The sequence below is a fragment of the Lithobates pipiens genome, unplaced genomic scaffold, assembly GCF_037356315.1.
Source record: "Lithobates pipiens isolate NorthernLeopardFrog02 unplaced genomic scaffold, aLitPip1_a1.2 Scaffold_16, whole genome shotgun sequence".
Lineage (NCBI taxonomy): Eukaryota > Metazoa > Chordata > Amphibia > Anura > Ranidae > Lithobates > Lithobates pipiens.
The window spans coordinates 128,194,708-128,218,511 of record NW_027507748.1 but is presented as its reverse complement, the minus strand read 5'-3'; the positions used below and the strand labels follow the sequence as shown (position 1 = coordinate 128,218,511).

General features: G+C 40.8%; 1 protein-coding gene across 1 annotated transcript in view; it reads right to left on the bottom strand.

Annotated features, from left to right (window-relative positions):
* The window catches only part of KIAA0753 (KIAA0753 ortholog), a 62,919-nt gene that overhangs the window by 26,309 nt on the left and 12,806 nt on the right, over window positions 1-23,804 (bottom strand). The window contains exons 4-10 of the mRNA XM_077480455.1: window positions 22,961-23,067; window positions 21,412-21,474; window positions 20,368-20,589; window positions 16,386-16,593; window positions 3,093-3,289; window positions 1,297-1,454; window positions 726-848 (exon numbers count right to left, since the gene is read on the bottom strand). Of these exons, the coding sequence (XP_077336581.1) occupies window positions 726-848; window positions 1,297-1,454; window positions 3,093-3,289; window positions 16,386-16,593; window positions 20,368-20,589; window positions 21,412-21,474; window positions 22,961-23,067 (1,078 nt within the window). The remainder of the gene's footprint in view (window positions 1-725; window positions 849-1,296; window positions 1,455-3,092; window positions 3,290-16,385; window positions 16,594-20,367; window positions 20,590-21,411; window positions 21,475-22,960; window positions 23,068-23,804) is intronic.

Genomic DNA, 23,804 nt, shown 5'->3' with positions numbered 1-23,804 from the left:
CCCGAGCCGAGCCGAGCCTCCGTCCGGTCCCGTCCCAGGATCACCGCTCTTCGTCGGCGCCCATTTTCCTGTTCAAATGCCGCGCCTCCCTGTCTGTGATAGGCGGAACACAATTTCCCAGCAGTCTGTGTTCCGCCTATCACGGCCATCCTTTCATCCTCGTCCGTAGTACGAGGATGAGCGGATGTCCGTGATAGGCGGAACACAGGCTGCTGGGAAATTCAGTGTTCCGCCTATCACAGGCGAAGGCGGAGCCGGAGGCGCGGCTTTTGAATTAGAATAGAATGGCCGCTGTCTGTCTGCTCGACACGCTGATCGAGCAGGCAGACAGCGATGACTCGAGTATAAGCCGAGGGGGGCACTTTCAGCCTCAAAAAAGAGGCTGAAAATCTCGGCTTATACTCGAGTATATACGGTAGTTTGTAGACTATATATTCTGGCCTAAATTTATAAAGAAAAAAGTATTTTAAGTTTTATAACAGAAACCAAAAGTAACAGGGTTTTTTTTTTTTTTTTTTTATAGAGTAGAACCCCCCCCCCCCCCCCCCGGTGATTACATACCTCCAGAAGAAAGATCTCGGTCTCAGAAAAATGATATAAAATGAATGTGGGTACAATGTTAAATGACTTAGTTATTGTCAGTCAAAGAATCACAGTGCTGAAAACTGAAAAATGGCCTGGACAGAAAGGGGGTTTAACATTCCGGTCCTCAAGTGGTTAAATACCTTGAAGTATCCTTTTTCTTGAGGTCTTCCTTTTCATTTTCATTTTCCTTTACGGACTCGATTTCATTACATAATCTAGATTGAGAGCCATGCAGTCTTTTCTGTTCCGTGCTCCAGTTTAATCTAATTGGACAGTATAAAGTTAAAAGGATAAACTACTTATAAGATTTTATTCAAAAGTAAACTCACAAAAAAATACTATAAATGATAATGGGCTGTATTTGGTAGCCATTAGCATACTTGTAATACTCTTCATATTATCGGATTTCCTTATATGACTCTAGCAGGAGGACAAGTTATCCAATGAGCCAAGAACAGAAACTTTCAGTGTGGCCATACACACTACAACCTGATTGCAAGATTATTGTGCAAGCTCCAATAAATTTAACAGAACAGTAAAATATGAAGGCAAACCTAAATAATCCATTTGTGCAGACCTTTAAAATGCATAAATATTGGTAGATCCAACAATATGCATATTGTATAGTGTATTACGAACTTTTGGACTTAATCCTATTTTATCAGACAGTGAATGAGGTCACTTATTATTTTCCAGTGGTTACTACTGTACCTTTTTGGAGAAGCTGGTGGAGATGTTGGGTTCGGAGGCACCCAAGGAGTTTTCTTCTCTCTGACAACAGGGCGGTTCTCCTTTAGCTTGAATGCCACAGTTTTTTCCTGGAAGTGTGCATGTCGGGAGGGCCCAGTCTTTCGAGGCATTCTGAATCCCTACAAGTAGCATAAGGGAACACTTTGCATAAAAATAAATAAATATCCCTCTCTGTCTATGAAGTCTGAATTAATGTTCAGGAATGTATGTTTTCTGCCAGCCTATTAATGGGGAAAAACAGGACAGCAATCATAGTACAGGGGACAAATAGCAGGCTGCCTCTCACTTAGCAAATTCTCTTTGACAGGTTTACAATACATTTGTGACCCCTGCACCTGTATTCCTGGGCAGTCAACTTTCACAGATTTCCAAAGTTATGAGACAAACTGAATATTGAAGAGGAGTAGATTTGAATTTTAAAAGAAGTTAGTAGTAAGGGTCAAGTTTCATTCACGTGCAGTGCAACTTTACAGCAGCGGAAAGAAAAAAAATCTTATGACAAAAACTGGCTACACGCTAGTAGAATTTTGTCTGAAATTATTCATGTTAGGAACATTCATGGGATCAAATTGATGTTCAGTTTTGACCACAACGATGAGAAAATTCGGAGGATCAGGATGGAAAACGCTTCGCAAACCAATGAATGTCTAACAAGGAATATGTCTTTAGCTTAGGAAATGATAGTCATTCCAAAATCAAACATTAAAAGCAAATGAAAGTTTGAAATACTTTAGAAAAACAATTATCCAGCCATAGAAAAGTACAAAGAAATTCCATACGAATGTTCGTACAAACATTCATTCGAAAATGTACTAGTATATAGACAGCCTAAGGCTGTAACCTCCTCCTAAAATTTGTCTCATGATTCATCCTACTTCTCCTATTTAGCACTGCCTTATTGTGCGACAGAATTGATAAATGCCCCCCACTTCTGTGCAGCCTGTATAATTACAGCTGAAAATATATAGAACAAGAGAGAGCACACGTCAGCCCTAGCGTGTTATTGCTTAATATGTAAAAAACAAGGGTTGCACTCACAGACATCCGATGTTAAACAGCATTGACAACTCCATAGTGACCTCCTCTCCTGGTCTGTAAGGATCAGTTGGCTCACTGAGACTTGCGGCATAGTAAAGGGTAACAGCAAGCACAAGCCCCCTACTTCCTAGTATCACGCGCCGCTCAGGGCACTCACATGGACCAGCCGACACTGTGTGACGTCACTTGTGGCCGGGAGAGGGAATGCACAGTGATATGGCTGAAGAGAGGAGTCAGCCGTATCACTGTGCATCTCCTCCCCTGGCCACGAGTGACGTCACACAGCGCCGGCTGGTCAGTGCGAGCGCCCTGAGCGGCGCGTGATACTAGGAAGTAGGGGGCTTGTGCTTGCTGTTACTCTTTAACAAAGTCTCAGTGAGCGAACTGATCCTTACAGACCAGGAGAGAAGGTCACTATGGAGTTGTCAATGCATCGGATGTCTGTGAGTGCAAACCTCGTTTTTTACATATTGAACTTTACAATTAAACAATAACACGCTAGGGCTGACGTGTGCTCTCTCGTTCTATATATTTTCAGATTTATGTCCACCACCCAGTGGACTTGTGGGAGAGCTGCAACACCCAGAGCGGATCAAATACATTCAGACTGTTTACTGTTGGAATAGGAATAGTGGGGGCAGCGCTAGACTTGGTTTGTTGTGTGTATTTGTATAATCACAGCATACACTATACAGGGATATTGGGTTAGGAGCACAAACCTTTGGTCTTTGAGGAATCAACACACCCTTGTTCTTGTTCTGTCCAGCCTCCGCTCTAGGCAGGTCCTTCAGATGACCAGAATGAATTAATGTTTCTATAGCAGACCGAAGTACTGCTTGCCTTTCTGGTGGCGATGTCTCTAGTGCAGGCCCAGGGTCAGTCTGTGTGGCAGCACTGAGTGATTCTGGGACATCATCTACATAACATAATTTATAATAATTCAGTTTTAGAACATCATAAACGTTACACAAAAAGACCAATTCATCAAAACCTAAACTAAAACCAAGGATTTTCAGGAGGGTAGATTATGAGCTTTTACTGTAAAAATCGACTATTAATCTGCTGTGCCATATTCACATGCTTCTACATTTTACACACATTTCTAGGTTATCTGTCAAGTGACCAGTTGTATGTATGTAAGAAAACAGGCCACCTAGAGCATACCGAATCCTTGTGGGTCAAAGCAGGCCATACACTTGCAGTGAAACACAATCACCATGTAGTACTCCTACATAGGAAGCACAGTCTTAATCTGTAATAGAAAATATTATTTTGCCTGGCTAATCACACTAGCTTTCAGCTGCTGCAATAGTACACAGCTTTTGCCTATTAATGTATCCAGTTATGCATGTACAGCGGTGCAATAATATTAGAGGAGCCAGACCCTCAGTTATCTTGTGGTTACCACCGTCTATGCTGAAGCACGTAGGGAGCCCGATATCGGTAAGATACGCGGCCACCGCTTAGTGCCTCTTATGAGAGTGTGCTACCTTTGTTTTTTATTACATTAAAATTGTGACAGAGAGCACTAGATGTCGATTCATTTTTACATATCACTGATCGAGAGCATGACACACTGACAGGAGGTGTTGGAGATTAAAAGAGCGGAGCAGAAGCAATCATCTGATCTTACCCCTATTAGGGGAGTGCTCACTGGGACCCGTTGGTAAAACAGGGGTCCGAGTGTAAGGAGAGTATAAGGCGAGTGGCCATCCATTCACTGGTGGAGGATTATTTATGAGCACGAGATTATTTTATAACACAGAGATGGAAGATCACAGCATCTTGTTTAAAATGGTTATATACCCACAGGGAAAAATGTTTTTATTTTTTTTGCCTGTAATGCAAATGGCAGAATTATGAAATACTTTCCTTAGAACAAGGCTTCGGTATCTAATCCCGGTCCACGCCGAGGGAGCTGACATTTTGCCCTCGGCGTGTCTTCCGGGTTCGCAGCTCCAGCGCCGAGTGGCCGGAGCCGCAATGACGTTACTCCCACGCATGCACGCAAGAGTTTTCTTCCCGCCATTCACAGCTCATGGGCTGCTGACGTCAGCGGCTGCATGCAAATTACAGGTTTAGGAGATATTCCTTTTACCTACAGCTAAGCCTTATTATAGGCTTACCTGTAGGTAAAAATGAATACTTAAAGTATACAAACGCTATAATTGACAGCGTAATGCACTGCTGAGTCACTACAAGTGTTTGCTTTTTTTTTTGTTTGGACTGATTTCCACTGTTTATTATATAATTGTAGCAATCACTATGTTTTAGGATTAATTGTTGCACATTTTTTTACATATATACACTTAAGCACTGGTTAGTTTGTTGCTAGTTGTGCTGCACTATACATATTTTCTTCTCTGAACTGAAGTGATTGAAAACACTTTTTGAATGAGGAGCAGCAACTAGATTATTTCATTTATAGTCACTTATATATTATGAGAGAGTATTTGTTTATTTGCACCAATTATAGTTTAGGTATATTGAGTGCAATATTATTGTTTGTGGCCAGCACTGGATGATGGAGCAGCCCAAAGCTGTCCAACATTGTGCAACTTTGTTCAGTTTTCTTTAGATTTACCTTCAACTCTATAGTGCAAAGGTCTGTTTGATTGCACACAAATTGAAAGTGTTCAATTTCATAGCATATAATTTTGATAAAACTAAAGGACAATTGTACACTGAATGGCCAGCCTAACTTTAGTTACACTGCACTCCTGAAAGAACCGCCCAAATCTGCTTTCCCAATGATAGTGGCTATGATCCTTAGTGTCCTCTGGTTTTTGTTTTCCTGCAAAGGGAGTAAAAACGGGCACATGCCTTAGTCAAAACACCTCACTGTACACACAAACACTGGTTAGGCACACATTAACCCCTAGATGTTGAACTTCTTCCCAGCCAGAGTCATTAGTACAGTGACAGTGCATATTTTTAGCACAGTCTGTGACAGAAGCGGGTATCAGAGCCCTACCCTCCTCGCTAACTCGTGACAAAGGACTGGCCAATCTCACACCATGTTGTCACTTGCGTAACAATGCCACTCTCAGGTGCACCTGGCACAAAGATTTCCCAGCTAGCGGACCCAATCTAGGTGTGAGCAGCTTGAGCGCGATTGTCACTGGGCTACTTTAATTAACCATTTAGTTACCACCACTACCTTTGGACCAAGCAGGAGGAGACTTGTAGTTTTAGTAACATCGATTTTGATTTTAGAATAAACATCTGTAACAAGCAGGATCCCCGAAGACAGGTATATTCGTCGATTAATTTTATACAGTAGCACTCTCCAAGAGAAAGATTATTTTTAGCTTGCATTAAAAGCTTAGGGACAGTTCACTTGAAAAGTTCAAACATGTTATTCAGATCTCAAGTTTTTATGTTCACAGTCAGTTTTATTTTACTTCTTGTTATATTTTTCCACCACAGTCAGGACTTGCAGCTTACTTTACAGTGCTCAAAGGAAGTCACTACTGTTTCCCAGGTCAACACCTCCAAAGAGACTTCACCAGCACAGCCAGGCTGGAAAGATGCCTGCACAAATTTATGGTCTGCACTAGCACCTAACAAAATAATTTATACCAGCTCTGACCACTTGAGGGCACTCTCCACTCACAAAATAATTTACATGAACACAGAATGTCAAACATTTAAACCTACTTTGTCCTCATGGGGGTGACATTTCTTTCTATAAATACCAAAGGACTTAACCATCCTGTCAAGCGTAAAATCATTATGGAAGGAAGCTCAACAATTTAAAAATGATATGCTCAGGAAATGCATTTTAATAGTTTGTCTCCCCCCACCCCCCCATGCACAAATAAGCAGTTTCCCCATATCTTTACTGCAAACGCAGATTAAAAAAAAAAAAAAAGTCCTTATTGCAATAAGGGACAATGTCTCATCTCAACTCCATGAAGTAATTGCAGACCCACAAGGACGGTTCATAATATTAATTTGCGATATCAACTCCTCAACGTACACTATTGCGAACCTTTACATCCCAAATTCCAACCAAATACGCTTTCTTAACAGAGCTTTTCGGAAGATACTGTCCCACCAAAAGGGAGCTCTGGTGATATGTGGGGACTTCAACCTTATCGCAAACCCACAACTTGATTCTTCTTCTACCCCATCAGGAAATCCAAACGTTTCAAAACACCCTACATCAGCAAAATTTATTTGACGCCTGGAGATGCCTTCATGTAGGAGAAAGACTTCACTTTTTTTTCTTCACCACACAGGTCATACTCACAAATTTATCGATTCCTAGTAGATCAATGGACCTTGTCCAGAACTGTAGCAGTATCCATAAATTATATTGTCTATTTCATATATTACTTAGATAATGTCTAGTGTTAGACTTAGGCCGCTTACACACGGGCGGATTGTCTGCCCAACTAAGTTCCGTCCAACTTTTAAATGAACGGACTTGACCACACACGACGAACAGACAGTCCGCTGAAAGCTTGCGCGATGACGTGTACAGCACGTACGACGGGACTAGAAATACGACGTCCAATACACTGCAATGCAACCTTCGGCCGTGTAAATCCTTTCTGAGCAAGCGCCATACTTAGTCCGTCCAACTTACCTACTCACGAGCGGACTGTCCGCTGAAACCAAGTTTGGACGGACAAAATTACGGAAATTCCGAAAGACTTAGTCCGCCAGACTGTCCGCTGAAAAAGTCCGCTGAAGCCCACACACGAGCGGATTGTCCGCTGAAACGTTACCTTACAATGAAAACACCACAACAACCCTCAAAGAGGGTTTGGGGTCGCTGCTCCCCTCCTGAGCACAGTGTGTTCCCAGTTGGGGTGCCTGGTCAGGGGAGCGGTGTTCCTTACTCTTGATCTAACAAGATAGTACTTTATATATCACATTTTTTACCTTGGTTTACATGTCTATTAGACTCCGTTATAGAATAATCATCAAGACTGTATCATAAGCTGAAGAAGTGCATATCTGAGTGACTATTTTTCTATATGTTTTTCACTTATGTTCTGTGAAATATTCAATAAAAACATATTGATTTAAAAAGCTTTTCAAAAAAGGGTTTCAAAAAAAAGGTTTAATCATGAAAAGGTCCAAATGGGTGCAAATAAAATGTTTACAGAAAAAAAAAAAAAAATTTTCAAAACTTTTGGTCTTTTTTCATTTATAGCGCAAAAGAACAAAACAAAAAATAAATAAAATAAAACAAACCAGAGGTGATCAAATACGGCCAAAAGAAAGCTCTATTTGTGTGATTTTTTTTCAAAAATAAATTTATGTACAGCGTTGCAGGACCGCGCAATTGTCCGTTAAAGTGACGCAGTGCCAAAAAGACAAAAAACTGGCCTGGTCATGAAGGGGAGAAGGGTAAATCTTCTAGAAGACAAGTGGTTAAAGCAATAAATATATTCAACCAGCAAAGAAGGTGGCCTAAATTCATTCGTTTTTTATGCCCTTTTGCACAGAACTAGTGTACAGTATCTCATAAAAGCGAGTAGACCACTCACATTTTTGTAAATATTTTATTATATATCTTTTCATGTTGGCTGTGTGTTGAGTTATTTTGAGGGGACAGCAGATTTACATTGTTATACAAGCTGTACACTCCACTACTTTACATTGTAGCGAAGTGTCATTTCTTCAGTGTTGTCACATGAAAAGATATAATAAAAAAATTTCTAAAATGTGAGGGGTATACTTACTTTTGTGAAATACTGTACATATTATACATTCTTTTTTGTTCAGCCAGAGGGCTATACTAAAAAAAAAAATGTGCCGATTCCCCAATCTACTCATTTGAGGTGGATGGGGGAATCACTTCCACTGTGATATTGTGTTTTATATATATATAATAAAATATTTACAAAAATTTGAGGGGTGTACTCACTTTTGTGAGATACTGTACATGTACTTTCACAGGGCGAACCGCTATGCAAATATTGTTTTTATAACTATAGCCCTTGGAATAAAAGGTTAAGCTGTACTTTTATTGCCACCCAACCACTAACCACTTTAGCTGCAGAGGTAGCAGGTATGGGTGTATACATGCCACAGCTGCAGCAGGAAATATACGTCGCTCTCAGCAAGTGTAGCATTCACCGAAAGAAACCCATTCTTCAGAGGGCAAAGCTTGTCTGAGCAAACTATAAAAAAAAGGAGAAATATTTCACAGATACCTTAATATATCATCAAATAGAATACTTTTGATATCTAGTTATAAACATGCTAAAAGCTGAGCAATCTCTAGCAATCATGCAACATTGTTACATTTCAAATGTTTACTAATGTATGAGCAATCTTCAATCTGCTTTTGGGACCGTTCACTCTATATCTGGTGACTGTATTTTTCCATACTCTACCTTCTATTGCTCTCGGCCTCCTTTAACCAGTGGGAACCTCTCATCGATGCGGGTGGACATCATATGACATTCTCCCAGATTGCACGCAGCAGCGTGATCTGTCACCGTATGTTTCCACTGGACAAAGCCGATGACAGATCACTGCACCAGCCTGCTGCCGGTACCATGTGACCGCTGTAACCAATCACAGCAGGTCACATGACAGTTGTACACAATGGATGGTTTTCTTTCAAGCCATCCACTGTATACAATTGTGTTGCTAGTTGTGATTGATCAATGTGATCACATGGTACAGACTGGGCCAATCACTTCCCCGGAGTAGTACAATGTTACTATGGTAACATTATATTGCTCAGGTCAAAGGGAGTTAAAAAAAAAAAAAAGACAATATAAATATATACATTTTTCTTTCTTCGTACTTTCACCAGTTAGTGTCCCAGATCACAGCCATAAGACGACACTGTTGTCAGTATATATATATATATATATATATATATATTAGAGCTGCACGATTAATCATAATAAGATTGCAATCTCGATTCACCCCCCCTCGCGATCTCCAGGCTGGATGACCCGCCATTTTGATATTCCCGCGAGTTCTACGTAAGCGTCGCCGTGTAACGCTGACGTCAGCAACTGGAACTGATGTCAGTCATTGGAGAGCGAGATGCGGAGCAGTTCACACACACACACACCGCTGGAGTGGAACTGGAAGTCGTGATGCCTGGGCATGGGCGGTACCCTCACTGTGGCCAGGAAATGAACACAGCACAGCAGTGTGTGCACGCCGCGGATCTGATTTCCAATTCCAACACGTGAGTGTCGATTCCTCCTTCCACCACATGTATATTGTATATTCATGTATTGTGTGAGCCTGTGTGTGAGTGATTGAGCCGAGCAAGGAGTGGACCACTGCCACTTATTATGATTATTATTACCACAGCACAGCAGCAAGCACAGTTACACTCACTGTCACAGTGACATTCTGAGTCAGCTACGCTACCCATATTATAAATATTACCACAGCACACACACAGTAACAGTGACATTCTGAGTCAGCTATGCTACCCCATATTATGAATATTACCACAGTGACAGTCTGACTCTGACTGAGTCAGCTTAGCTACCCCCATATTACCCCCTTAGCTACCCCCAGATATCCCCCTATTTATGAATATTACCACAGTAGTCAGCTAGTGCGACCCAGAGAGTCTTAGTCTGGGCCTCTGGGGGGGGTAGCTGACTGACTGTGGTAATATTCATAATATATTAAGGGACAGTGGTTGTTGCCAGTATTTTAAGTCCACTCCTCACATGCCCCTCTTTAATAGCCTAGCCTGTCCGACTGTCATCTGCAAGCGGTTTGGGGCCCAGCCATGACAGCACCAGGTTGTGTGACTTTAAAAAAAAAAAAAAAAAAAAAAAAAAAAAAAAACACTGTTTGTTGCCTTTTAAATGTCAGTGCTGTGTGCAATAGTGCATGCATGTGCAATGCGCATATAGCTAGCTGCAACTTAAGACAGTGTTTTCAAACTAAGGCAAATGACAGTGTGCTCTCTCAATTTGTTTTCTCTAGGTACATACAACAAGAACATTGTCAACAGATCTGTCTGCTTCCGTCCACCACATCACACCCAGTTGAATATAACGGAAAGAGAGAGAGAGAGCTGCAACAGCACCTTAGCAATTTGGAGAATATACACAGGACTCTTTAGCCTAGGTGGGGTCTTCTGTATCGGCACAAATCACTGGGGATGCCTGCCTGGCGCCTGCAGTAGAAAAATGAGTGAGGCAGCAGAGGTCGGTGCAGACAATGCAGACAGTGCAGAGGCTGCCGCAGCCACAGACTCAGAGGTAGAGCAATGCGCAAGTGAGTCTGATAAAATTAAAAACCCAGATGTTTTTGTTCCAAAAAGAGGAGCTTATTCCCACGTGTGGGCTTATTTCGGATTCAAACCAGATGATGACTCAGCAAACCATCTACTGCAAGCAATGTTTAGCCGTTGTTTGTGCACCAAAGGGTAACATCACCAATCTGTTTAATCACCTGAAACGTAATCACATACAACAATATGAGACGGTAGGGAAAAAGAATACTGCTCAATCGCAAAGTACCTGCAAGGAGTGCAAGCATACGAAACAAACGTCAATTAAAGGAACATTATTTAATGCAACACCATACTCGACAAACTCTCTCAGACGCAAAGAAATAACAGAAGCAATCACATTTCACCTGGCTAAAGACATGGCTCCCATGACCACTGTTGAAAAAGAGGGGTTTAAAAAATGAATTCAAACCCTTGATAAGCCCTTTCAATTGCCCTCTCGTACTTATTTTTCACATGTTGCAATCCCTGGTCTGTACGTCAAATGTCATGAAAGAGTTACAACGGAATTGCAAGATGTAGTTAATTTTGCAGCAACTTCAGATTTATGGTCCAGCAGAGCAATGGAACCATACATGAGTTTAACAATCCATTTCATTAATGATGATTTTGAGATGACAAGTCGGTGCCTAAAAACTGGGTTTTTCCCTGAGGACCACACTGGCGAAGCTTTGGCACAGGGATTAAAGGATGCTCTCATCAACTGGAAATTGGAGGAGAAGAATCTTGTGTGCATCACTACAGACAACAGAAGCAACATTGTAAGGGCCGGTTCACACAGCGAGGCGCGGCGAGGCGTCTCCGACTTGCCTCGCCGCGACCTGCGGGGACCTCAGCGGCGACTTGCAGAGGACTTCTGTATAGAAGTCAATGCAAGTCGCCCCCGAAGTCGCCCAGAAGTAGTACAGGAACCTTTTTTCTGAGTCGGAGCGACTCGAGTCGCTCCTCTCAGAACGGTTCCATTGTACAGAACGGGGGCGACTTGCGGGAGCGAGGCGAGGCGAGCCGTGTCGCCTCGCATCGCCTCGCTGTGTGAACCGGCCCTAAAGGCCATAGCCATAAATCACTGGACACGATTGCAGTGTTTTGGCCATAGGCTTCATCTCGCAATAGAGAATGCAATGAAGGACCCACGAATTGAGCGTGCTATGGGTTTGTGCAAAAAGCTTGTCGGGTGTTTTAGCTATAGTTGGAGGAGGAAGAGGGAGCTTTCTGAGGCACAAAAACAACTGTTTACCAGACCACAAGCTCAAGACAGAGTGCCCAACAAGGTGGGGATCTAGGCAGGCTATGGTGAGGAGGATACTTGAGCAGCAAGCTGCCTTCACCCATGTCCTCTCTTCTGACTGCAAGGCTAGGCACCTCTTGCCAACATGGCAAGCCCTAGAGATCCTGGAGGCTGTGGACAAGACTCTCACCCCACTGGCAGACTTCACAGATGCTCTTTCAGGAGAGCAATATGTCAGTGTCTCTTCTGTGAAACCTGCTCTACACCTGTTTCAGTCTTCTGTTTTGGCTGTTAAGAAAGATGACTCTGATCTTATTTGCACAAAGATAATGGGGTATCTGGAGGAAAAATATCAGGACCAAAAAAAGAACAAGACCTTCTCGACATACCCTCGATCCCAGATTTAAGATGACTTACGTTAATGAAGATAACAAAACTGCTGTCCAGAACAGACTAAAAGAGGAGATGTCAAAATTAACAACAGTTAAGGAAAGCCCCCCTACAACTCCTAGTGGACAATGTCATGCAAAGAAGGCTCGAAAGAGCTTGGGTAGCTTTTTCAAATCAGTGAAGGGGCACCAGATCCAGCCTCAGGCTCACACCAACAACAATCCGAAAGCTTTTCCTTGGAGCTACACTCTTACCTGTTCTTAGGCAACACTGACAGTGAAGATGATCCGTTAGTCTGGTGGAAGACTCACAAGGAGCAGTATACGAGATTGTCTGCACTGGCCAGAAAATACCTTTGCATTCCTGCAACCAGTTCCCCTTCAGAAAGGGTTTTTAGCACAGGGGCAACATTGTCACTTGTCGCCGTTCTGCACTGAAGCCACAAAATGTGGATAGGCTCGTGTTTCTAGCTAAAAATCTTTAAATCTGTTATCTTTATCTGACATTACAATTACATTCAAAAACATTCAGGTAGTATCATGATGATACTACCTACCTGAATGTTTTTTGAATGTAATTGTAATTTCTTTCACATTGTTTTTTCATTACATTCATTGTCATTTCTTTAAAATGTGTTTGATTGAAGCCAGAGTACTACTATGGCTTATTTTAGAACAAAGGACTGTTCCCCAATCCCCCTTGGATGGGACTTTTAAGGCCACAAACACTGACTGAAGTTTGTTAGAAAATTGATTTATTTTTACATAAAAAGAGAGATCACACAACATCAATGATCAATGGTTAAAGACTTAACGGCATAACCACTAGATGTGGCATAATAATACATGTGACAAACAAAGCAAAACAAATTATCTTTTTAACCATTGATCATTGTATGTGATGATCTATCTTTATATAAAAAAATAAATCAATTGCACTTCAGTGTGGCATTAAAAGTCCCATCCAAAGGCCAAGGGGGAAGGAACAGTCCTTTGTTCTATACAATCCAGGGATGTGGCCACTACAGTACGTTCACAACCTGAACCTTGGGTAGCTTTTTCAAAGCTGCACAAAGCGAAGGGGCACCAGTTCCAGCTTCAGGCTCACAGCAACAACAATCCGAACCGTTCGGACGCTTGTCTCCTTGGATTTACACTCTTATCTGTTCTTAGGCAACACTGACACTGACAGTGAAGATGATCTGTTAGTAACTGTTACTTGAAGGTTTTTTTAAGTAATTGTAATTTCTTTATTTCACATTTTGTTTGATTGAAGCCAGTATTATGGCTTAAGTTATTTTAGAACAAAGGACTGTTCCAAATCCCCCTTGGATGGAACTTTTAAGGCCACAAACACTGAAGTGCGTCAGAAATTGATTTATTTTTACATAAACAGATCATACAACAATGATCAATGGTTAAAGGCATAAACCACTAGATGTGGTATAATACATGTGACAAACAAAGCAAAACAAATTATTCTTTTTAACCATTGACCATTGTGATCTATATGTGAAATAAATCAAATTTCTAATGCACTTCAGTGTTTGTGTGTGGCCTTAAAAGTCCCATCCAAGGGGGAGGAACAGTCCTTTGTATGTTCTATACAATCCAGTGATGTGGTCAGTGGCCACTACATGCAAAATCACATTCATGTGTTATCCAGTGTTATAGTGATGATCTCCCTTTTCTGTATGGCTTATTTTATTGCCATTTGGGGTTTGATAACCTAATGTTCTCAGAGATTGTACATTTTTCAAATAAAACAGTTTTTTGAGAATCGTGATCTTCATTCTAAGCAAAAGAATCGCGATTCTCATTTTCCCATATATATATTATAATATATATATTTTTTTTTTTTTTTACATTTTCCAAAAACTTAAAATGTAGCAGTATACACATTGGCCTAAATTCATGAAGAAAGATTATTTGTCTGCCAAATAGTTTGTTTTATTTCAAATTTTTCTGTATTTTTTCATTTATTTAGCAAAAAATAAAACAGTAGTGATTAAATACCACCAAAAGATAGCTCGATTTGTGTGAACAAAATTATAGAAATTTAGTTTGGGTACAGTGTTGCATGACCGCGCAATTGTCATTCACAGTGAGATAGTGCTGAAAGCTAACAATTGGCCTGGGCAGGAGGGGATAAATGTACCCGGTGGTTAAACCTCCAGACTCCTTAAAGCGAAACGTCACTATCTAAATCACCATCATTTATTTTTAACCTTTATACTGCTAGCATTAGTAAATGCATAAGAAAGTAGATTATATGGATCGGTTTTAAACTTTTTTTTTTTTTATATCTTCAGTCACTTCCTGGCTTCCATGCCTAGACAAATTATATCATACATCCCAGGGGGCTTCAGAAGGGGATGCAGGGCTTTCTCAGCTAAGCACACCCCCCTGCCTGCATGCTTACGCTAAGGGCAGATGGATTCCAGGAAGTAAATGCAACTTGAACCATATACCCTTACTTACTCAAGATGAACACAGCCAGGAATGTTAGGGAATTTTTCAAAGTGATTTCTCAACAAAATAAAGCATGGAGACATGGATGGAGGGGGGGGTTTGCTTTGAATAGTAAAAATAAATGAAACAAAAGTTTTGGTTTAAGAAAGAGAAAAGAAGCAGGGTGGGACTTTAAATGAGGCACGCAGTAAATATCAATGATTAATTATTTCCATTTTTATGTCTCAGATTTGAATAATAATACATGGTACTGTCTATTATGGCAATATTGAATCAATATACATACAATAAAAAGCATGAATGACCCATTTCCATAGGGAAGGATTGTGGGTATAACACCCCTTAACTTCCCATTAGTTTTAGGAATAAATACCAAAATATACACAAAATTCATATATTATTTAGACAGGGTACATGATTCTAATAGCAGATAGTAAAAACAAATGATCAGTTTAAAAATGATGGGTACAAAATCTTGACGCGTTTCATGGAATTTTATCCACTCTTCAGGAGCAAGCATGTGTACATCTGTAATAAAATATAATATAAAAATCCTTAGATTGTTGTCTTTTGGAAAAAAGGCCAAAGGAGGGGGGGGAACCCCCATTGGATATGATGTACCATACTCACAGTAAATAAAAGTAACCAAGGTGGCTTAAGTGAATCCCAAGCCAGAAGGATCGGGGAGTGGGAAAAAATATATATATACACCGAAAAATGCTAAAAAAAAAACAAAAAAAATAAAAAACCAAGCACCCACTTACCATGTGAATAGTTGAATGTAAAATTACATCGTTTTAAGTGGGTGTTTTTTTTTAGCATTTTTTGGTATATTTTTATCCCACTCCTTCTGGCTTGGGATTCACTTACGCCACCTTGGTTACATTTATTTACTTTTCCTGTACCTTAACCGATAGGGTTTTGCTATACATGTTAATACACATTTATTTATTATTAGCCAGTCCCTCAAGATAATCATAGGACACATTCATGGTCAAACCCTGCAGACAGTCCTGATGGGAATTCTGCGTCCTTGGATGTCGCTTTGTACGGGCCATGCATACAAGTCTTGCAACCACAGCTCCCGGAAAAGACGCCCCTTTCAAAGGGGGTTTTCAAACCATGTGTTCTTTACCCCCCTTTTGGCCTTTTTTCCCAAAAGACAACCATCTAAGGATTTTTATATTATATTTTATTACAGATGTACACATCCATCACATTCCCTTCACAGGGAAAGAAAATCCATCACATTCCCCATCAGGATGGAACCCTGCATTGCTTACAATGCCAGAACCCCCTGATTCATCCTGTGTTCGCCCCCTACAAGGAAGTGCACAATCACGCATATGTACGCGATTCTACACAGAACGGCTGCCCTGTAGTAGTAAATCTGCTGTGGGGAGTCATTAAGTGATTAAAGTAATATAGGCCTAAGTAAACAAGATGTCTCTGTTGTCAGCAGCAGTGTGTGTGTGAATGTATTTACAGTATGTAATGTGACGTGTGTGGCTTCTTCGGACATCCCATATTTATGTTGAATACAAAAGGTTATGACTCCAATCTCCAAGTCCTTACTTGGAAGGCTTTAATATTGACATAAGTCTAATAGGAGTCCCTACATGGAAACAGAAGATATTGCTCGCCTAAACCATTTTTTAAAGGAAGATAAAAACGTGCTTACCAACCACAAGCCGCCTGTTTACACGTTTCTGATTCTGTTCTGGCAACACTTTCTGCTTGAGGATAGGTGGAGGAGGGTGGCCCTCTCTAACAGGTGATCTCGTATCATAATTATTCTTCCTGTTGTGTGGTGATCTACTTGCTGTCGCGTTTGGGGATGCCTTCCTTGCATGAGAAGACGTTTTATCTTCAAGAAGTAAATCTAAGTTCTAAACACACAATGGTATAGGACATACATGAAAGGATCACAGACCCAGAGCAACAATGGTCAGCTACATTAAATACATCAAAGCAAAGCATATTAAAATAATTAGTGCCATGGACCCATGCACGATATATCCATTTACAACAAAGACTTAAACCAGAAAAAAAAAAAACTACAATAGCTTATGCTACTAGGCTTCAATCTAAAGTAGCATTAAACTGGTTGTAAACCTCAGACACTGAACATTAACCAACCATATCCCTCAATAGTTTGTATTTGTCTCAGTTAAAGCGGATGTAAACCCACTCTCAAACCCTGAGACAATTCTGGTTAAGAAAATGGCGTAGGGGTCTCCTTCAAATTCCATACCAGACCCTTCTCCGAGCACGCAACCTGGCAGGCCGCAGGAAAAGAGGGGAGGACAATAGAGCGCCCCCCCTCCCTCCTGAACCGTACCAAGCCACATGCCCTCAACATGGGGAAGGTGCTTTGGGGTAGCCCCTCAAAGCACCTTGTCCCCATGTTGATGGGGACAAGGGCCTCATCCCCACAACCCTTACCTGGTGGTTGTGGGGGGTTTGCGGATGGGAAGCTTATTGGCTACCCCAAAGCACCCTCCCAATATTGAGGGCATGTGGCCTGGTACGGTTGGGGGGGCCCTCTCTCGCCCCCCCCCCTTTCCCTGCAGCCTGCCAGGTTGCATGCTCGGATAAGGGTCTGGTATGGATTTTTGGGGGGACCCTCATGCCATTTTTTATTTTGCTGTGGGGTTCCCTTTAAAACCAAAAGCAGACCTGAAGGGTCTGGTATGGATTTTGAGGGGGACCCCTACGCAATTTTCTAAAAAAGAATTAGTGCAGGGTTCCCCTTACTATCCATACCAGACCGAATTTGGGGGGACCCCCACACAATTTTTTTATTTTGGTTCGGGGCTCCCATTAATATTCATACCAGACCCAAAGGTAATGGACTGGGGGGGATCCAATGCCGTTTTGTTTCAATGACTTATCTGTATTGCTGGGACTCGACAATGCATTATAGCCGCTAGTAGTTTTAAATTACTTTTTTTTCCCTTTAGAAATGTCATTTTGTGCAGAGACTGTTCTAAACATGGGAAAAATGCGCCACTTTACAGGCATGTTATAGACACCCCCAGTTACGAAATTTAAAGGAATATTTCACTTTTATTGTTTCACTTCAAGCATTATTAAAATCACTGCTCCCGAAAAAACTTCAGTTTTTAAAACTTTTTTTTGCATTGATACATGTCCCCTGGGGCAGGAGCCAGGTCCCCAAACACTTTTTATGACAATACCATGCCTATAAGCCTTTAAAATTAGCACTATTTATTTCTCCCATAGACTTTTAAAGGGTGTTCCGAGGCTTTCAAATTTGCCGCGAACACCCCAAATTGTTTGCTATTTGGCGAACAGGCGAACACCCAATGTTCGAGTCAAACGTACGTTCAACTTGAACATTGGGCTTATCCCTAGTCACCAGAACTAGTGTCCCCCATTGGAAGATTTCCCCTCTCTTACTTTTCTGGGGATAACCCAACATTTGGGATTTTCTTTTACTTTCAATGATAATGGTAAACAGGAGAACTAGAGAGGGTGAATCTCGTTAATGTGGGGCACAGACAGCAATAAAAAACTGCACAGGGGTTCTAATTTATCTCCCCTCTATCCAAAATGAAAAAAAAAAAAAAACACTTTTGCCTCTATTTATACTATAAGGATGAAACTACTTTCAATGCTTATACAAATTTCTTGTCTTATCAGCCTGCTTAAAACAAAGGCAATTGCAAGGGGTAGCTGCTTGGTGATAAACAGAAGGTTCAAAAACAAGGATCTTGGCCTGGAAGCAGTTTGTGTGGACTTTTCCTGCATTAGCTGCTTCTGGCCACCACTAGAGGGAGCTGAATGAGGAACAAGAAATGGATTGCTTATTTATCCCAATACAAAGTTTGTTTCCCCACTTCCTCCAGTGGCGAGGAGGACCAAATGCTACAGAAAGAAAATAAATAAACTTCATACCTCTCAAATTTTTGAGATGGGAATGAGGGACACCTATCAACAAAAGTAAGCAGGCACAGGACACACCCCTTGCCACGCCCCTTTAAAAAGGAGAATTGTACAAAAAAAACAAAAAAAAAACAAGATTGGTTAAACCCACAAGTGCTTTTTTTTACCACTACTATTCCTTTATATTGGCTTTTGGATTTTACTAACACAGCAATTTAGAAATCAGATGAAATGTTTAGCGCTGGAAAACACTTTCTGATAGATAAAAAGTGCATTTTATATACATCTATATGGATCAGAAAAAAATGAGGGACAAATGAGGAGGAATGAGGGACATTGCTCCAAATCAGGGACAGTCCCTCAAAATCAGGGACAGTTGGGAACTATGAAAAGGTGTCCAAAAAAGACAACAACACAGGCTCAATTCACAAAGCTAAACACAACAAGAAGTATAATTGCAATAAGTGTTATTTTCAGCTGAGCCCAATGAAATTTGAAAATTACAGTCACATGACTGAAAATAAAGTGCCTTAGGCTGGTGTTTTGTGAATAGAGTCTCTTGTCATGTCGTAAACTTCTGTGTATCAGCAAAACGAGTACTCCTTGCAACCAACTTTTTTATCTTTTTTTTTTTTTTTTTTTTAATTATCATCAAAAAGCAGAGATGAGCAAAAAAAAAAGTCTGGGTCCAGGCAGTGTTTACGATGTGCGGCGTTCCAATGACTCCAACAGGCTGAGGCCCCTTTTATACAAGCAGACTGATAGTTTTTTTTTTTTTTTTTTTTAGGTGGAACCGATCAGACCATCCACTGCTCTCTAAGAAGCCGTGGATGTCAACCGTCATGTGTTCATTGACACCTGCCGACATCTGATCCTATCTGCTACAAAACACACGGATGGAGGATCTGTTTCCCATACTGGATGGAAGAGGACAAGCGTTCTATTTCCATCCGACCGCCCATAGAGGAAAGCAGGCTGTGTCCGTGTCCACTCTGCATCGGCAAAGCAGACACAGACCTGTCATCTGTCTGCACAGCGGGGGATCAGTAGACAGATTCCCCACTGAGCAAGTGGATCCACTGGCAGAGTCTGCCCATCTGAAAGGGGCCTAATGCACACAATAAAGGGTTTCTTTGCATTCGAGACCTATTTATAAATTATAAACTAGAAAATGTAACACATCCGATGTTCAACAGCTTGCTATTAAACAAGTTAGAAAATAAAAAAAGAAATTCATCACAGTAGAGTGCCTGCATTTAGGAGCAGAACCAGTTCCAAGTATACCAGTATGAACAAAAAAAAAAAAAAAAAAGAGTCAAATCTCCTGAATGCAGGGATTTACCCCATTAGTCATCATGCATTTCCCAATGAAGGTGCAATATAAATAGGAAAAAATATGTACTAATTATTTTACAGGGAGAATCAGGTGCCCTCATATCTGGAAGCAGCTGATATTGGGATGGTGTTGGCTTTAAAAGAAATATCTATTTAAGAAAAAATAAAGTATAGAAACTTCTATAGTTTTAGGCTTGCCATCCGCAACCTTTATTATATAGCGAGTTAATAACCCAGAAGCAAACACCTGATACACATGTGGTTATTCCAAGACATTGGCTCAACAAGTAGTGATGGATGGCACCCCTAAAAACAAGTCAAGAATAGCAGATGCCATTTTATTTTAGAGACACTGATTAGTAACACATTTTTCTACAGTCATACACCATTAAAAAAAAAAAAAATAAGAATTTATGTACCTCAGTTTGTTGGAGAATTGAAATGATTATATCAGAAGCAGCTGGATCCCCTCCGGCCTCCAGCTTTGCAGAACACAGGGAAAGCTGGCGGATGAGATGACCAAGCTCCTTGTAGAGAGACGGTATCTGCTGCTCGCCACGTTCATTCAGCTGAGTGATAAACATCTGAAGAACACGAATTGCTCCTCGGTGAACTGCTGCCAATCTAGACATGGTTCGGGACTGGCATACACACATAATTATTAGTACCAACAAGAAAAAAAACACCCACGACTAATAGCAAAAATGTAACTTTTTAAGGCAGCTCATTGGCTAATGCCCCGTACACATGATCCGAAAATCATATGAAAAATGCTGCATTTGAATTGATCGTACGATAATGGGATCGTTAGTACAGAGCCAATTGGGGCAGTTCATCCGATATTATTCTATTGCACATGCACGGAATTTTTTTTCGTACGATACCAGATTGTGTGATTTTCGTTTTAATCAGTACAGCTGTCGTTGAAAAAATGCAATACAAATGCATTACAACACATTACATCACAATTTTTATTCTGTCGTATGAGAATTTTCGTGACTTTAGTAAATTCATCAGATTCGACTTGAGATTAGCATGCAAAAAAAAAAAAAAATGAAAAAGAAAAACGGACGATGTTTCGTCCGATAATCTCCTCGCGTGTACGAGGCATAACACTACAATCATGAAGTGCTCAGAATCTGAAATACCCATCAGGGGACCTACTGTATATCAGCCATATAGTGTATACATTATGCAGACGGTATTCTGGTTGTACTGTATTTCCACAATCATTTAATATAATTAACTGGTGTTCACACTAAATGGCCTGTCAAATGTGTATGCATAAATATATAGCAGGGACATTAGACTGTAAGCTTCTATATAAAAGTTTTAATGACAACCTGGATGCTACATAAACACCTAAATACTAAGAAGTAGAAAAAAAAAAGTTCCAATAATGTTTGGCTATCATCACACACAAGTCAACTGACAGATATACAGACAGAACTTCTCTTCATTACCTTCTTTGTATGCTTTATTTTACGTGGGCTTAGCTTTTCTAGATCTTCTTGGATCTCTTTTACCTGGTTAGCATCAAGAAGAAAAAAAAATATATATATATATATTAAAAACCTAAAACAAATGCTCGCATTTTTTACTAATGCTACAGTTTGTAACTAAAAACGTGGGTACACACAGATCGAAATTCGGATGGTTCAGCAGTGACCGGCCGAAGTTTGATCTTTGTATGGCTCTCCCTGTGTGACAGAAGCTGAATCGTAGATCGACTTCTGTGGAATGAACTTGCTGGGAAGCTTTCAGAATTCGGCTGCAGCACTGATCAGTATATTCGGACAGCGTAGGATCCTGCTGTCAGAATACAATAGCACAGTGAGGAGGATTCCTCCATCTGGCTCGCTTGTGTGGATGGGGGAAATTAGTTTGTTTTCTTTCGTTCAGCCAGCTGCCACTCTGTGTTCCTGTGCAATTCAGTGTGATGAGATTTTCAGCCTATTCATTTGAATGGGCTGAAATCGCACAAAAAGTAATGCATGCACTACTTTTAAAAACGCACTACAATCAAATTGCATGGTACTTCTGCACTAAGATACAAGTAAAACTTTAGGTATCATCTGCAATCAGAATTACTTTGGTTAATCGATTCTTAATCGATTGCAACTTTCCTCATTAGAACATTGTAAGTGCATCAGCTGATTATATTGAACATAGAGACTCTAAATTCAGGAGCCAGACCTCCAAGGACATAGTTGAACTTTTTTGTTTTCTTTAAAGAACAGAAACCTACAAAGTTTGTTAAAATCCTTGCAATTTACACTGATCACGCAGAGGAGTTTCTACCCCCCCCCCCCCTCAACAAAATTGGTATTAGTCTTTAATCAAAGAAATACTAAAAATTGGGAACTTTCCTCCCTAAATGCAACACTGAACAGGGGTTTTTAATAAAGAACTAATACAGGGCAGGAAAAAAAAATTACAACTGATGTTTTTTAACAGATGAGCTAATTTCCCAAACATTATCTGTGTCACCCATGTGAAACAAAATTCTTTCCCCCACCACAACTTTGAATAGTAAGAATATGATTGTTGCTTTGGGCAATGCAAACATTACGTTAGAGGTAGTAAATTGTATCAAAAAAAAAAAAAAAAGGCACCAGGCAGATTAGGTCACAATGTGCTAGTATGCAGTAGGACAAACTTACCTGAAAACAAAGCCCTCCAGGGGTGCACTATAACCACTGAAGTAGCATCCATCTTCACCAGGTCTTCCTTCTGGGTTTGCAGACTTCGGCGATATGAATGGTATATAGCTGGCAGTGACTGCTTATGGCACGGCTTTAAAGGAACGGCACTGGTATAGTGTTCCTTCAGAGTGCATGCGCCGGTGGACGTCACCGGCTGCATCTAAAGTAAATATCTACTAAACTGTGCAGGTTTAGGAGATATTTACTGTATCGATAGGTAAGCCTTACCTATAGGTAAAAATCATACAAGGGAGTTTACTCCCACTTTAAGAGAAGCTGATCATTAAGTAATAACCAGATTTCTTACCTGTTGCCGCAGAACATAAAGCATTCTGCTAAATCTGGTTGCCCGTTCCTGCTGGCGTATTCGGCCCCTGGCCTCTTCTAAGGGATCCAAAGTATCTCTATTGCATTCTAAAAAATAAAAAATAAAGTGATATCTAAATTGTCCTAGGCAGGGCTTTTTTTCCCCCTCAGAGAATACGTGCAGGAACTCCCCCTTTCCGGGTCACCCCTTGTCTCCACCCTAACCCACCTCCGAGCCCTATCCCTTGGTTCCACCCCCTACCCAGCTCCCAGTACCGCCCCTTTTAAAGAATACAGAACCACATATAAATTTTGTGGTGCTCAGTAATTTGTATGGAATTTGGTAATGATAGCAAGAAAAGCACTAAAATAGACCCCATGCCAGCAACAATAGACCATACGCAACAAAATATCCCCTCTACTAACAATAGACTATCGGCAGCAACAATAGATCTCCCCGCAGCCAGCATCAATAGACTCTCTGTCACCCAACAACCATAGATCCATTGCTCAACAGTAGATCTCTCCCAGAAACATCTGACCCCCCCAGCAACAATAGGTCTCCCACCAGCAACATTAGACCCCTCTGAAAAAATAGACCCCCTCCAACTAGAAGAGATCCCCCAATCAATAGACCCAGCAGCACACCCCAGCTTTTCCTGCCATTACATACACTCAGTGCTGGAGGTGCCAAAACTGTGTTCCCTCGCCTTCCCCCCATGTTCTCGCTAAAAAAAGCCCTGGTCCTAGGGTACCACACTAATGTTAACAAACAGAGAGATCTAACCACAGCAACTGTTTGTGGGACTAGTCATGTATGGATACAAATGTTTATAGCAGTTAAG